This window comes from Chiloscyllium punctatum, chromosome 6 (genome assembly GCF_047496795.1).
Source record: "Chiloscyllium punctatum isolate Juve2018m chromosome 6, sChiPun1.3, whole genome shotgun sequence".
NCBI classification, from domain to species: Eukaryota; Metazoa; Chordata; class Chondrichthyes; order Orectolobiformes; family Hemiscylliidae; genus Chiloscyllium; species Chiloscyllium punctatum.
This window is the reverse complement of record NC_092744.1, coordinates 3,909,485-3,925,055: the sequence shown is the minus strand read 5'-3', so window position 1 is coordinate 3,925,055 and position 15,571 is coordinate 3,909,485. Positions and strand designations below refer to the sequence as shown.

The 15,571-nt window shown below is 43.7% G+C and overlaps 1 protein-coding gene across 9 annotated transcripts in view; it reads right to left on the bottom strand.

Moving 5' to 3' along the window:
• Positions 1–2,787: 2,787 nt before the first annotated feature.
• Positions 2,788–15,571, bottom strand: part of agfg1a (ArfGAP with FG repeats 1a) — a 93,155-nt gene continuing 80,371 nt past the window's right edge. For all 9 annotated transcript variants that reach the window (XM_072571903.1, XM_072571901.1, XM_072571902.1 and 6 more), the window contains 3 exons: positions 5,669–5,824; positions 5,486–5,580; positions 2,788–3,458 (listed from right to left, as the gene is read on the bottom strand). In XM_072571903.1, the coding sequence (XP_072428004.1) occupies positions 3,399–3,458; positions 5,486–5,580; positions 5,669–5,824 (311 nt within the window). In that variant the 3' untranslated portion in view covers positions 2,788–3,398. The remainder of the gene's footprint in view (positions 3,459–5,485; positions 5,581–5,668; positions 5,825–15,571) is intronic.

Genomic DNA, 15,571 nt, shown 5'->3' with positions numbered 1-15,571 from the left:
TGCCACTCAATAACCTGGGGTAGATACCATCATGCCCTAGGAACTTATCCACCTTAATGTTGTTTAAGATGTCTAACAATGTTTTTCTAGATCTCAAAATTCTCTAGCCTGCACCGCACAAATCTCTACCCTTCATATTCTTCTCCTGGGTGAATACCAACGCAAAGTACTCATTTAGGATCTTGCCCGCATCCTCTGCCTTCAAGCGCAAGTTGTGTCCTTTATCCTTGAGTGGCCGTACCTTCTCATTATTTATTATCTTGTTTATAATTTACGTATAAAATGCCTTGGGATTCTCATTAGCCCTACTTATCAAGGTCATTTCATGGCCTCTCCTGTTCTCTTAGTTCCCTGCTTGAGCTCCTTCCAGCATTCTTTGTATTCCACAAAGGCCCTGTCCGATCTTAGCTTCCTAAACCTTACATATGATTCTTTTTCCCTTTTGACTAAATTCACAACCTCCCTCAATATCCAAGGGTCCCTTACCTCATCTTCCCTGTCTTTCTTCCTTACTGGAACATTCCGGTGTTGGACTCTGTAGGTTTTTTGACAACTTCCACATGTCAAATGGAAACTTACCAGGCAACAGCTGCTCCCAAATTAACACCCCACAGTTCCTGTATTTTACTGATATAATTTGCTCTCTCCTCCTGCAAAGCCTTGATTTATCCTCATTCACAGCTATCTCAAAACTTAAGGAGTTGTGATCACTGTTTCCAAAATGCTCTCCCACAGAAAGGTCAGTCACCTGGCAAGGCTCATTTGCCAATACAAGTTCCATATGGCCCCTCCTGTAGTTTGACTATCCACATACTGTTTCAATAAACCCTCTTGGATGCACTTAACATATTCTGCCCTGTCTAAGCCTCTGCTCTAAGGAAGTCCCAGTTAATATTGGAAAAGTTGAAGACACCCACTCTGACAACTCTGTTGTTATTGTATCTTTCCATAATCTGCCTACATACTTGTTCCTCTTTGTGGCTGTTGAGGTGCCTATAGTAATAATCCCATCAGAGTGATTTGTTATGGACCAAGCCAGACCCCTGAACTTTGCTAGTTGTTTTAAGGAAGTGTACAGTGGATACCCCAGGAGAGAATCGGCTGGTCAAACTACTAAGTTTTAAACAAAACAGAATTTATTTACAAAATTACTGAATGAAACACAAAGAACAGAAAACAGAATATCAACTAACTTATCCTATCCGACAACCCAACACTCTATCCCATCTTAATGATGCTGATCCAAAATACTTGCAACAATCCCCACAAACACCCCCTGGCAGAAAAGGAAAATCAAACAAGCACTCACAGGAGAGAAGTCAGAGAGAGAGAGAGAGAGAGAGAGAGTGTCCAGCAGCCTTTCTTCACGCACTCATTGCTGCATTTTAAAACTAAACCCAGAGAAAAGCTGAGCTGATAGAACTGGCCACTACCCTTTCATTATACAAGATTTTCTTCCAAAACTTGAAAGCCTTCTTCCTGAGGCGGTATCTGTTAGCTATAAACAAATTGGCCCTAAAATCCACCCAACCTCAGATATTTTGGAACCTGTGTCGTTTACAACGTCTCTGAAAAAAATACCCAAGGACCACCTAACCTTGTTCAAGGAACAGCTTTGTCACAGACTGCAGCCATCTTATTTTTGAGCTCCACCCATATTGCCTCAGTGGATGAAGCTCCAGCATTTCCTCTTTGACTGCAGACGTGACATTCTCCCTGATTAGTAACACAACACCACCACCTCTTTTACCTTCCTCTCTATCTCATCTAAAACAATGAAACCCTAGAACATGGAGCAGCCAGTCATGTTCCTCTCTCAACCAAGTCTCTGTAATAGCCACATCATCATAGTCCTGTGTAATGATCCAATGCATTAAGTTTTTTTTAGTAAATTAGAGTATGGAATGTTTTATAAGTGATATAGACCATAATGTTTAACAGGGAATAAAAAGCAAGAAGCTGCATTTGTTTGTATTACTTCACTATCAATGAACTCTGTTCCAAGGAAGTCAGAAGTCACACAATATCAGGTTATAGTCCAACAATTATTTACAGAAACTTTTCTTTTTTCCAGTTTTGTTTAGTTGTTGCTCAGACTTACCCAATAAAGAAAGCTCTTTGGTAGGAAGGTGGCGATGGTGTCTTCAGATGCAGCATGGCTCCAGAGTCAGCTGGCCTGTGAAACCTGGCACGGCACTCTGGCAGCAGCATGGCATGGGACGGTGAAGCCTGAAGCAGGGACTGTAGTGGTGGAGAAGAAAAAAACTGGACTCTCTTTAAGTTGCCTTTCTTCACTTTTATTTTACATTAATGTGAATGGCGCCTGTGCAGGGCGATGCTACACACTTTACCCGTATTTTATTTTGGATACACATGATGATAAATGATTCAATTCAACAGATTTATTTGAAATCACAAGCTTTTGAAGTGTTGCTCCTTCATCAGGTGATGAGCAGTCCTAATGCTTGTGATTTCAAATAAACCTGTTGGACTATAACCTGGTGTCATGTGACTTGTGGCTTTGTCCACCCCAGTTCAACACCAGTGCCTCCACATCATTCCAAAGAGGAGCTATACCAGACTCAAAACATTAACTGTTTCTCTCACCCAGATGCTGCAAGGTCTGCTGACTTTCTACAGCATTCTGTTTTTATATCAGATTTCCAGCATCTGCAGCATTTTGCTTTTATTTGAGTAGTCAGTTATATATTAAACATTTTCTACACAATTCCATATGTAATAACAACACAACAATCACAAAAATACAGCAATTAAAATCTTCTTGGAGATTTTTACTAATATTGTATTTATTTTGTCAATTGCAAACTTTGTAGCAAAACATGATTTTCTTTATTAGGCAGAGATGCAGTTTTCTACATACTCAGAATATAAATAAGAGAATTTTCCTCTGAGAAAGAAAATCTCCTTTTCAGTCACCAAATGAATAACCTAGTTTATCTAAAACTAGAACTTAAAAGGCCAATGTTACAGCAATTTCATCCTTATAGATACAGCAACTTTATTATGATTCGTTCTGCTCAGTAACATTTCACATTAACATAAATGTGTTAAATAACAAATACTGATCTGCACAACTAGCTAATTTCTAAGAAAAAAATATGTACAGTACTGCAGAGCAATGAAAGAAGTGCAATAACTTAAACATTAACCCATTTCAATATACATGATATGGCTACATCTTGAACCTTCTTACCAAATAATGGTTAAATAAAGGACGGATGGAAAGTCCTTCCTTTCTGCAAATATCACCCCGTTATACAAAATACAGGCTTTAGAGACTCTTCTGATTAAAGCTAAGATCAGTGAACAACACAACTGTGCGAGAGATCTGGAGACGTCACGCATCAACATCACAGTCCTGACAGTAACTGAATGGGCTATAAGAATGGGTTGGTTGAGGAGCTTCCTGTTGGAAACTGCCCCATTGGAGCTCCGGCCTGTGGGAAGGATAACAAGAAATCGACAATAAATGTGACCTGATTTTTAAAAAAAAAAATCTATAATATGAGAACAGTAAAGAATAAATTGCAAAGAATAAATATTCAGAGTAAATCAGGATATTTTCTAAGAAGTCGAGAGTGTGGTGCTGGAAAAGCTCAGCTGGTCAGGCAGCATTCAAGGAGCAGGAGAATTTACTGAGTCTCATTCCTGACGAAGGGCTTATGCCTGAAACACCGATTTTCTTGCTGCTCGGATGCTGCCTGACCTGCTGTGCTTTTCCAGCATCACACTCAACTCTGATCTCCAACATCTGCAGTCCTCACTTTGTCCCATTTTCTAAGAAGTGTCTATTAAAAGTGTCTATTGCTCATAAGCCACATATGTACACACCCATGTCAAATTTGTTCTGTTTTAGTAAATACTTTTTAAAACAAAATGCCCTAAGTTAGTACTCGGCAATATTATTTCTCATCACACATCCACCATAGTGCTTCAAAACAGATCCATCTAAACTCGCATTCATCCTACAAACAGCTTCAGCTTTGCTGTCATCACCACAAATATTAGAACATTATTACAATACTGTATTCAAAGATTTCTTTTCAATAATTCAACCTCGAGAAAATGTCTTTAGATTAGATTAGATTACCTACAGTGTGGAAACAGGCCCTTCAGCCCAACAAGTCCACACCGCCCCGCCGAAGCGCAACCCATCCATACCCCTACATCTACCCCTTACCTAACACTACGAGCAATTTAGCATGGCCAATTCACCTGACCTGCACATCTTTGGACTGTGGGAGAAAACCGGAGCACCCGGAGGAAACGCACACAGACACAGGGAGAACGTGCAAACTCCACACAGTCAGTCGCCTGAGGCGGGAATTGAACCCGGGTCTCTGGCGCTGTGAGGCAGCAGTGCTAACCACTGTGCCACCGTGCTACCCACTAACAGTTATCAACAGATTAGTGTACAAGCAACAAAGCAAGTAGACAAGAAAGGGAAGAAGGCATTTTTCTTTAATTAGTCAGAGTATTGAGTACAGGAGTTGGGAGGTCATGTTGCAGCTGTACAAGACATTAGCTAGGCCACTGTTGGAATACTGCATGCAATTCTAGTCACCATCCTATCGGAAGGATGTTGTGAAACTTGAAAGGGTTCAGAAAAGATTTACAAGGATGTTGCCAGGGTTGGCGGATTTGAGCTACAGGGAGAGGCTGAATAGGCTGGGGCTGTTTTCCCTGGAGTGTTGGAGGCTGAGAGGTGATCGCATAGAGGTTTATAAAATCATGAGGGGTATGGATAGGATAAATAGACAAAGACTCTTCCCTGGGGTGGGGGAGTCCAGAACTAGAGGGCATAGGTTTAGGGTGAGAGTGGAAAGATATAAAAGAGACCTTAGGGGCAACATTTTCACTCAGAGGGTGGTACGTATAGGGGTGAGCTACCAGAGGAAGTGGTGGAGGCTAGTACAATTACAACATCTGGATGGGTAAAGGACTAGGAAGGGTTTGGAGGGACATGGGCCAGGTGCTGGCAAGTGGGACTAGATTGTGTTGGGATATCTGGTCGGCATGGACGAGTTGGACTGAAGGATCTGTTTCTGTACTGTACATCTTTATGACTCTAATTGGGACAAAAGACCCAAGATGCCTTTAAAATCTTCACAAATGTTACTGGAACTCAGATTTTTAGACCAAAGGAGCACTGTGAGCTAATATGCAATGTTTTATATTAATTTACATCTTCTTTTGCATGCATAATCAAAAATGTAGAGGACTAATTTCTTTTCCCATTTTTAAAAATGCACTCACTGGCGGGCCCAGCATTTACAATCCATCCCCAGTTACCATTCAGAAGGTGGTGCTGAGCTGCTCCTGGAACTGTTGCAGTAAACGTCCGTGTAAGTACATGTAGTTAATATTGGAAAGTGGAAAGCTAGGAATAGTCCACTGTGAGAGAAAGTTCTGGAATAGATCAGCGACAAAAAGATATTTTAAAAAAACCAAAAATTGACATTACCAGAAAGGGATTACTCGACATTGTCGATGCTGCCATTGGCTGACCATACGGCATGACCATCGGTTTCGGTTGCCCGAATGAACCAAACCCTCCACCTGAAGAAATAAAAAGCAAAATATTTAACAAGAGGAGAGTTTATAATTGGAAAAACCATGCAAAGACAAGAAATTCTATTGATATTACCAACTGGTTGCTGTGGAAATGCTGAATGCTGTGGAAAGGTCACAGGGCCAGATAAGACAGGCTGCTGGAAGCCACCACTAAAGCTGGTGGGAAGGGTATATCCTGCTGGACTGGCAAACAATGTTGGCATGCTCATTGACGCTGTTCCGAAACTTACTGTTTCACAAAGAAAGGAAAAAATCAAGTTAGCTGAAAGCTCAAAAGACTCATTCCCAGAAGACTTTACAAAGGATTCTTCTAACTTGCTTAAATGGACAGCAATCACATGACTGGGTGAATAGGAGTGCTGATTTTGCTTTAAACTCGAGTACAAACAACACAATATGTTGAACAATATACAATTTTTAAACAGCTATGCTAAAGGCCCAAAATAGAAAAACACAAAATGTTCAGAACAGCTATTACGAGCGTACAATCCAAAAAATAAATGTGATACTCTCAATATTTGCAAAAGATTGACGTATGTTATTGAGCATCCTTTGAAATGAGAGTAGTAGGAATATTACTGAACATGTAATCAAGAGTAGAGCACACATCTTCAAATGTCACCCCTTGGTAGTGTGCGAAATTGAATTCAATTTGAAAGTTTGTTCAGTAGAAGAAGCTGGATATCTGGCCATCTTGAACTGAAGGGTCTGTTTCCATGCTAGACATCTCTATGACTATGACTCTAAGAAAGCTGTTGACCTTACTTGGTCTGGCCTGACTGAGTATCTCGGGCAACATTTGGACAACTAACACTTAATGATAAACTGAAGTATACTGTCATTAGAACTGGTAACAAAGAGATAGCCCAGCACCTTTCACTTTGTGATCAGTAATACATACCTGTGTTTCTTGTAGCACTGATTTCCTGTGAATGACTGATTAGCATGGAGCAAGTTAAATCAATATGTAACATAGAAAAATAGCAGTGTCATAGAAACTGAGTCTTAATCACAAATCACAAATAGGGCCTTCAAAATTGTAATTTACCAAAAAGCAGGAGCCCAATTCTGAACAACTCATTTTGCCCCATCAAATATATGCAATTTGAACCACAAGAATTCCTTCTTATAATTTAGAATACGTTGTGGTGATGAAAGACGCTATCAAAATAGAACTCTTGAACTAAGCTTGTGGTAGCTATCAGCAGTGCACATTTACATCATAGTTAGAAAAATGAATCTTGAAGAAAATATTTAAGAGCATTTAAAATCAGGTAGCACATTACCTTGGCAGTACACAGTGCTGTGAAATGATAAAACACAATTTCATGCAGCAAAATGTTTTCCTGGTGAATAACTGATAATTAATTGTTTGACTATTAATGTTAACCTAGAAGCTCCTGCAAGCTTTTCACTGACACATTCAGAAACAGAATGAAACATGACAAGTAATAAAGCCAAGCTGAAAAGTTGAAGAAGGGCTTATGCCCGAAACGTCAATTCTCCTGCTCCTTGGATGCTGCCTGATCTGCTGCGCTTTTCCAGCAACACATCTTCAGCTCTGATCTCCAGCATCTGCAGTCCTCACTTTCTCCTCGAAGTAATAAAGCCACTCCAACTTGTGATTCTGATTTATGAGTCCACACCTGAAACAACTTGGCTGTTCTGTGTACAGTTGCTGCCTGATTCACCCAGACGAGAGAAGTGAAGAAACAGTAGAAAGTGAGGACTGCAGGTGCTAGACAGCAGAGCTGAGGAATGTGGAACTGAAAAAGCACAGCGGGGTCAGGCAGCATCTGAGCAGCAGGAGAATTGATGTTTCAGGCATAAAGCATTCCTCAGGATTGGGGGGGGGGGGGGGGTGAAGTGGGCTGAGAGACAAATGGGAGCGGGGTGGGGGGGGTGGTGCTGGGAGGAAGGTAGCTTGGAAGGCAGAAGCAGGTGGGGGGGGGTCCTGGTGATATGTCAGGAGCAGATAGGTGGGAAGGAAGACAGACATGTAGGACTGTTCAAGAGGGTGGTGCCAAGTTGGAGGGTTGGATCAGGTATATGGGGAAGAGGAGAAGGGGGGGAACACAGATGTGGAAACTGTACAAATCCTAGTGTTGGGTGGCTAGGATTTGGTGTTGGAGGAAGCCCAGGACTTCTATGTCGTTGGCAGAGTGGGAGGGGGAGTTGAAGTGATTGGCCACAGGGCGGTGGGGTTGTTTACCATGTCTATCCCAGAGTTGTTCTCGGAAACATTCTGCAAGTTGGTGTCCTGTTTCTCCAATGTAGAGACCACCACACTGACAGCAACGGACACAGTAGATGGTGTGTGTAGAGGTGCAGGAAAATCTCTGCCGGATATGGAAGGATCCCTTGGGGCCTTGGATGGAGGTGAGGGGGGAGGTATGGGTACAGGCTTTACACCTCTTACTGTGGCTAGGGAAGGTGGCAAGGTAGGTTGGTGGGGCGCATGGACCTAACAAGGGAGTCACGGAGGGAATGGTCTCTGCAGAATACTGATAGGGGTGGGGATGGAAACATATCAGACTCCACACAATCAGTGGTGGGGTCTGATTGTAGGTGGTGAAAATGGAAGAGGATAATGTGTTGTATCTGGAGACTGGTGGGATGGAAGATGAGGATGGGGGGTGGTATTCTATCCTTGTTGCAATTAGAGGGGTGGGAATCAAGGGCAGAAGTGCAGGAAGTGGCGATGATGCGCTGGAGGGCAATGTTGACTACGTGAGAGGGCAAATTATGGTTGTTGATGTAGGAGGCCATCTGGGATGTTCTATGCTGGAACTGGTCCTCCTGGGAGCAGATATGGTAGATACAGAGGAAATGGGAACAAGGGAGTTGTTGGAGTCTATGGGTTTGAAGTAGATGCCCATGTTGAGTTGGTCCCCAGAAATGGAGACGGAGAGGTCCAGGAAGGGGAGGGGGAGGGTGTCCAAGATGGTCCAGGTGAACTGGAGGTAAGGGTGGAAGGTGTTTGTGAAGTTGATGAACTGTTCAAACTTCTCATGGGAGCACGAGGTGGTTCTGATACAGTCATCAATGTAGCGGAGGAAGAGGTGGGGAATGGTGCCAGTGTAACTATGGAAGATGGACTGTTTCTCGTAGCCGAAGAGGCAGACATAGCTGGGGCCTACGCGGGTGCCCATGGCTTCCCCTGTGTCTGGAGGAAACGGGAGGATTCGAAGGAAAAGTTATTGAGGCGGAGGACCAGTTCAGCCAATCGAATGAGTGTTGGTGGAAGGGTACTCATTGGGTCACCGGGAGAGGAAGAAACGGAGGGTTTGGAGGCCTTCGCCTTGGCAGATAGATGTGTACAGGGACTGGATGTCCGTGGTGTAGATGAGGCATTGTAGGTCAGGCAAACAAAAGTCATGGAGAAGGTGGAGGGCGTGCGTGGTGTCCCGAATGTATGTGGGGAGATTCTGGACCAAGGGGGACAGGATGGTGTCAAGGTAAGAGGAGATAAATTCAGTGCGGTGTGGGGCTCCCGGACTATGAGGTTGGAGGCTGTGGGTGGGTGTTCCCCTGAGGTGATGAGGTTGTGGATGGTCTGGGAGATGATGGTTTGGTGATGGGAGATGAGGTCATGATCGAGGGGGCAGTAGGAGGAGATGTCTTCAAGTTGGCGCCAAAGCTTCATCGGTGTAGAGGTCATTGCGCCAAACTACCACTGCACCCCCTTGTCCACAGGTTTGATGGGGAGGTTGTAGTTGGAGCAGAGGAAGTGGAGGCCTGTGCGTTACGAGGGTGAGAGGTTGAAGTGGGTGAGAGGGGTGGACAGGTTGAGGGGGTCAGTTGGAGTCGAGGAGATTGAGGGGTGGGTAACAGACCAGCACGGAGTGTCAAAATGGATGGATTATGTTGGAGGCTGGAGAAGGGGTCCTTGGAGGGTGGGTGGCAGCCTTCATGGAAACAGTAAACACTGAGGCAGCGGAACAAAAATTCAAAGAAACAGTCAACATTTCCATCTCACATTTGTATGTAATAGATAAACACCAAAAGAACTGCGGATACTGTAAATCAGAGACAAAAATGAAAGTTGCTGGAGAAGCTCAGCAGGTCTGGCAGCATCTGTGAAGTGAAATCTGAGTTAATGTTTCTCCGATGCTGCCAGACCTGCTGAGCTTTTCCAGCAACTTCTATTTTTGTCCCTGTACGTATTGGCTTTAATAAAGGTGTTGAACAGAGTTAGGATTCAGATAACCTTTAAACCCTGCAGAGCCAAGAGCCTAGGAACAAACACTTCCTACTTGACATGAGTTGGGCAGTAGAATTGCCGAGAAATGAGGGACTGTACTCCATAGCACAACTGGCTGTTAAAACCCATCTGGCTCACTAATGTCCTTTAGGAAAGGAATTCTCCTGCCTTACCTCGCTTGGCATTTGAGAGACCAGACCTACAGCAGTGTAGTTGATAATTAGCGATACCCATAACCCGCTGAAAAAATGCAAATAAAAACAAGTCTATTTGGTTTAAAAACAAGCCCAGGTCATTTATTGCCTACCTTGGAAAAGCTTTCATTCCATTTACTCATGCAATAACTTAATGAGCTTCCAAATTTCTAAAGCATGGAAAATCTGCACATGATACTTACATCGATTTTGTTTTGAAAACCAAGTGCATAGAGTAATACAGCACAGAAACAGACTCTTTGGTTCAACCAGTCCATGCCAAACATAATCCCAAACTAGTCCCATCTGCCTGCTCCTGGCCCATATCCCTCCAAATCTTTCCTATTCAGGTATCTATCCAAATGTTTTTTAAATGTTGTAATTGTACCCACATCCACCACTTTCTCAGGAAGTTAATTCCACACACGAACCACTGTGTTAAAAAAAAATACCTCTTATGTCTTTTTAAAATCCTTCTCCTCTCACCTTAAAAATGCTCCCCCCAATCTTGAAATCACCCATCTTGGGGAAAAGATAACTCTATACCTCTCATTATTTTATAAACTTTTATCAGGTCACCTCTCAACCTCCTATGCGCCAGTTGAAAACAGTCCCAGCCTATCCAGCCTTTCTTTATAACTCAAACTTGCATATCCAGCAACATCCTGGTAAATTATTCTGAACCCTCTGCAGCTTGATAAAATCCTTCCTATAACAGGGTGATCAGAACTGGATACAGTATTCCAGAAGAGGCTTCACCAATGTCCTGTAAAACCTAAACATAATGTCCTAACACTTGTATTCAAAGGACTGAGCAATGAAGGCAAGTGTGCTAATGGCGTTTTGACCATCTTGTCAATATGTGTCACATATTATCCAGTATTCAATAACTTCTTCAAAGAGAGAGCCATCATAACATTAATGTATAACCTATTGCTTCTATATTCAACTCCTTTAGACTGTGGTGTTCACTAGATTTGGATTGATAGCTGTGTTTGAAATTCGTGCTTATGTCTGTTCTTTCCTGCCACCCTTCAAGCATCAAAGACAGATCCAATGTTTATAGAATTGCTAAAATATCAACTGGTTTATCAAGCTACAAGGTGATGAAAAAACAGGTAAAGGTTACAGCAGCAGGCAAGAGAAGGAGGTGTGGGCGATGATACAGAGATGAAGCAGGCATTTGTGACAAAAGCTGTGATGTCAGAGCTCAGGTTATAAATAATAGGATTTAACATGGTCTTCTTCCTACAGGAAGGATGTTGTGAAACTTGAAAGGACTCAGAATAAGATTTACAAGGATGTTGCCAGGGTTGGAAGGTTCAAGCTATAGAGAGAGCTAAATAGGCTGGGGCTGTTTTCCCAGGAGCGTTGGAGGCCGAGGGGTGACCTTATAGAGGTTTACAAAATCATGAGAGACATGGATAGGATAAACAGCCAAGGTCTTTTCCATGGGTTTGGTGAGTCCAGAACTAGAGGGCATAGGTTTAGGGTGAGAGGGGAATGATATAAGAGAAGCCTAAGGGGCAACTTTTTCATGCAGAGGGTGGTAAGTGTATGGAATGAGCTGCCAGAGGAAGTAGTGGAAGCTGGCACAATTGCAACATTTAAAAGGCGTTTTGATGGGGATATAAATAGGAAGGGTTTAGAGGGATATAGGTCAAGTGCTGGCAAATGGGACTCGATTAGGTTAGAGTATCTGGTTGGCATGGATGAGTTGGACCAAAGGGTCTGTTTCCGTGCTGTCCATCTCTATGACTATAAACGACCAGAAAAGGAAGCAGAATGAGGGCAACTGTACAGATTTGTGGAGTTTGAACATAGAACAATACAGCGCAGAACAGGTCCTTCGGCCCTCGATGTAGCACCGACCTGTGAACTAATCTAAGCCCATTCCCCTACACTATCCCATCATCGTCTACATGCTAATCCAAGGACTATTTAAATGCTTCTAATGTAGCTGAGTTAATGACATTGGCAGGCAGGGCATTCCAACACCCTTACCACTCTGAGTTAAGAACCTGTCTCTAACATCTGTCTTAAACCTATCACCCCTCAATTTGCAGCTATTCCCCTCGTACAAGCAGATGTCATCATCCTAGGAAAAAGATTCACTGACTACCCTATCTAATTCTCTGATCATCTTGTATGTCTCTATCAAGTCCCCCTTTTAGCCTTCTTCTCTCAATGACAACAGACCCAAGTCCCTCAGCCTTTCCTCATAAGACCTTCCGTCCAGACCAAGCAACATCCTGGTAAATCTCCTCTGCACCTTTTCCAATCCTTTCACATCGTTTGCATAGAATATGATGGCTTTAGTGCTTTCCTACATTTTAAGTGTAGGAAATGATAGCTTCTTCAGATCTGGATGCCCAGAAAGAATTTTTATGTCAGGAAAAGTGAAGGGATTAAGTGGCATGGTGGACTAGGAAGGAGCCTGGTGTTGTCAGAGTCCACATGGACTTCTTGTTTTCAAATGATGTTGTCAAGTATGTAAGAAGAGGGGTGAAAAAGATACACCACTGGGGACTCCAGAGGTAATGGCTTCAGGGCAGATTGCAAAGACATTACTGAAGTGTAGTCCCACTGAATTTTTTTTTCCTGTCCAGGAGCAGCAGGAGACAGAATGGAGGTGATGTTGGAGAGGTGGTGGTGGCTGGGAAGATAAGGACTTAGTAAACTCGAGATAGTACACCTGTAGTACCTCCTATAACCAGAACAAAAAGGACTCTGTAAGGGAAGTTTTTTTTTCTTTCTTTTCTTTCATATATTTAAGTGCATTGTTTGGTTTTAGTTAGTTGATATAAAGCTAAGGCTTACAATGGCAGGGGACCTCAGACCTGTGGCATGTGCCTCTTGCTTGATGTGGGAGCTCAGGGATGTGGCTGATGTTCCTGACTCTTACACTTGCAAGAAGTGTGTCCAGCTGCAGCTCTTGTTTAACCACATGACGGCTCTGGAGCTGCGGATGGACTCACTGTGGAGCATCCGCGATGCTGAGGAGGTTGTGGAGAGCACGTTTAGTGAACTGGTCACACCGCAGGTTAGAATTGCTGAGGGAGACAGTGAATGGGTGACCAAAAGACAGAAAAAGAGTAGGAAGGCAGTGCAGGTGTCCCCTGCAGTCAGCTCCCTCCAAAACAGGTATACCGTTTTGGATAGTGTTGGGGGAGATGGCTCACCAAGGGAGGGCAGCAATTGCCAGAAAGATGGCAGTGTGGTGGGCACTGCTGTTCAGAAGGGCAGGAAAACGTCTCTTTTGTGAGGGGAGTAGATAGGCAGTTCTGTGGCCGAAAACAGGACTCCTAGATGGTATGTTGCCTCCCAGGTGCTCGGGTCAGGGATGTCACTGATCGGCTGCAGAGCATTTGAAAAGGGGAGGGTGAACAGCCAGTTGTCTTGGTGCATGTAGGCACCAACGATAGAAGTAAAAAATGAGATCAGATCCTGAAAGCAGAATTCAGGGAGCTCGGAGAGAAGTTAAAGAGGAGGACCTCAAAGATAGTGATCTCAGGATTACTACCAGTGCCACGTGCTAGCCAGTGTAGAAATGAAAAAAATAGGCAGGATGAACGTGGCTTGAGAGATGGTATAGGAGGGAGGGGTTCAGATTTGTGGGACATTGGGGCCGGTTCTGAGGAAGGTGGGACTATTACAAATTGGACGGGCTACACCCGAACCAAACTAGAACTAATGTCCCTTGGGGGAGATTTTGCAACTGCTGTTGGGAAGGTTTTAAACTAATGTGGCAGGAACTGGGAGCCACAAGAGAAAACAAGTAGACAGTGAGGTGGTAACTGGAGACTGTAAAGATCATAAAGTTAGCATTACCAAGGGGAAGAGTAGGCAGAGGGCAGATGAACGCAAAAGAACTGGCAGCCTGAAGTGCATATACTTTAATGAAAGGACTATTCAGGGTAAGACAGATAAACTTAGGGCTTGGATTGGTGCCTGGGAGTATGACGTTACTGCAATCACAGAGACTTGGTTGAAGGAAGGGCATGATTGGCAACTAAATGTTCCAGGATATAGACAATTCAGACAGGACAGGGAGGGAAATAAAAGGGGAGAGGGGGAAGGAGTTGCATTGCTGGTCAGGGATTATATGATGGCTGTGCTAAAGGAGGACACTATGGAGGGCTTGAGTAGTGAGGCATTATGGGTGGAGCTGAGAAATAAGAAGGGTGCAGTTACATTGTTGGGGCTGTATTACAGGCCTCCCAACAGTGAGCGGGAGGTAGAAGACCAAACAGGTCAACAGATTATGGAAACATGGAGAGGCAACAAGGTGGTGGTGATGAGAGATTTTAATTTTCCCAACATTGACTGGGATACACTTTGTGTCAGAGGTCTGGATGGGGCAGAATTTGTAAGAGGCACCCAGGAAAGTTTTCTAGAGCAGTACGTCAATAGTCCAACAAGGGAAAGGGTCATATTGGACCTGGTGTTGGGGAGTGAGCCAGGCCAAGTGGTAGAAGTTGCAGTGGGGGATTTCTTTGGGAACAGTGACCACAATTCTGTGAGTTTTAGAATACTCATAGACAAAGAAGATAGTGATCCTAAGGGAAGAGTACTAAACTGGGACAAGGCCAATGATATCAAAATTAGATAGGAGCTGGGAAATGTGGTTTGGACACAGCTATTTGAAGAAAAGTCCACATCTGATATGTGGGAGGCTTTCAAAGATAGATTAAAGATAGTGCAGAATAAGCATGACCCTTTGAAAACAAGGGATAGGAAAGGCAAGATTTGTGAACCATGGCCGACAGGAGGAATCGTGCAACTAGCCGAGAGGAAAAGGGAAGCATATGTAAGGTCCAGGCAGCTAAGAACAGAATGGGACCTAGAGGAATATCGGGAGAGTAGGACCATCTTAAACAAGGAATCAAGTGGGCTAAAAGGGGTCATGAAATAACTTTACCGAACAGAATTACGGAGAATCCCAAAGCCTTTTATTCTTATCTAAGAAGCAAGAGGGTAACCAGAGAAAGGGTTGGTCGGCACGGTGGCACGGTTAGCAGTGCTGCCTCACAGCGCCAGAGACCTGGGCTCAATTCCTGCCTCAGGCGACTGTGTGGAGTTTGCACATTCTCCCCATGTCTGCGTGGATTTCCTCCGGGTGCTCCGATTTCCTGCCACAATCCAAAAATGTGCAGGTTAGGTGAATTGGCCATGCTAAATTGCCCGTAGTGTTAGGTGAAGGGGTAAATGAAGGGAATGTGTCTGGGTGGGTTGCGCTTCGGCAGGTCGGTGTGGACTTGTTGGGCTGAAGGGCCTGTTTCCACACTGTAAGTAATCTAATCTAAAAAACCCAAAGAATAAGGAAGGAACGTTGTCTGTTGAACCTGAGAAAATGACTGAGATTCTCAATGATTACTTTGTATCGGTATACAAGATAATGAGAAGAATGGATAGAGTCAATAGCCAGAGACTTGTACGAGGGGTCATAGTTTTAAGACACTAGGAGAAAGGTATAGAGGGGATGTCAGAGGAAGACTCTTTTTACACAGAGAGTTGTGAATGCATGGAATGCGTTGCCAGCTGTGGTGGTGGAAGCAGAGTCATCGGGCACATTTAA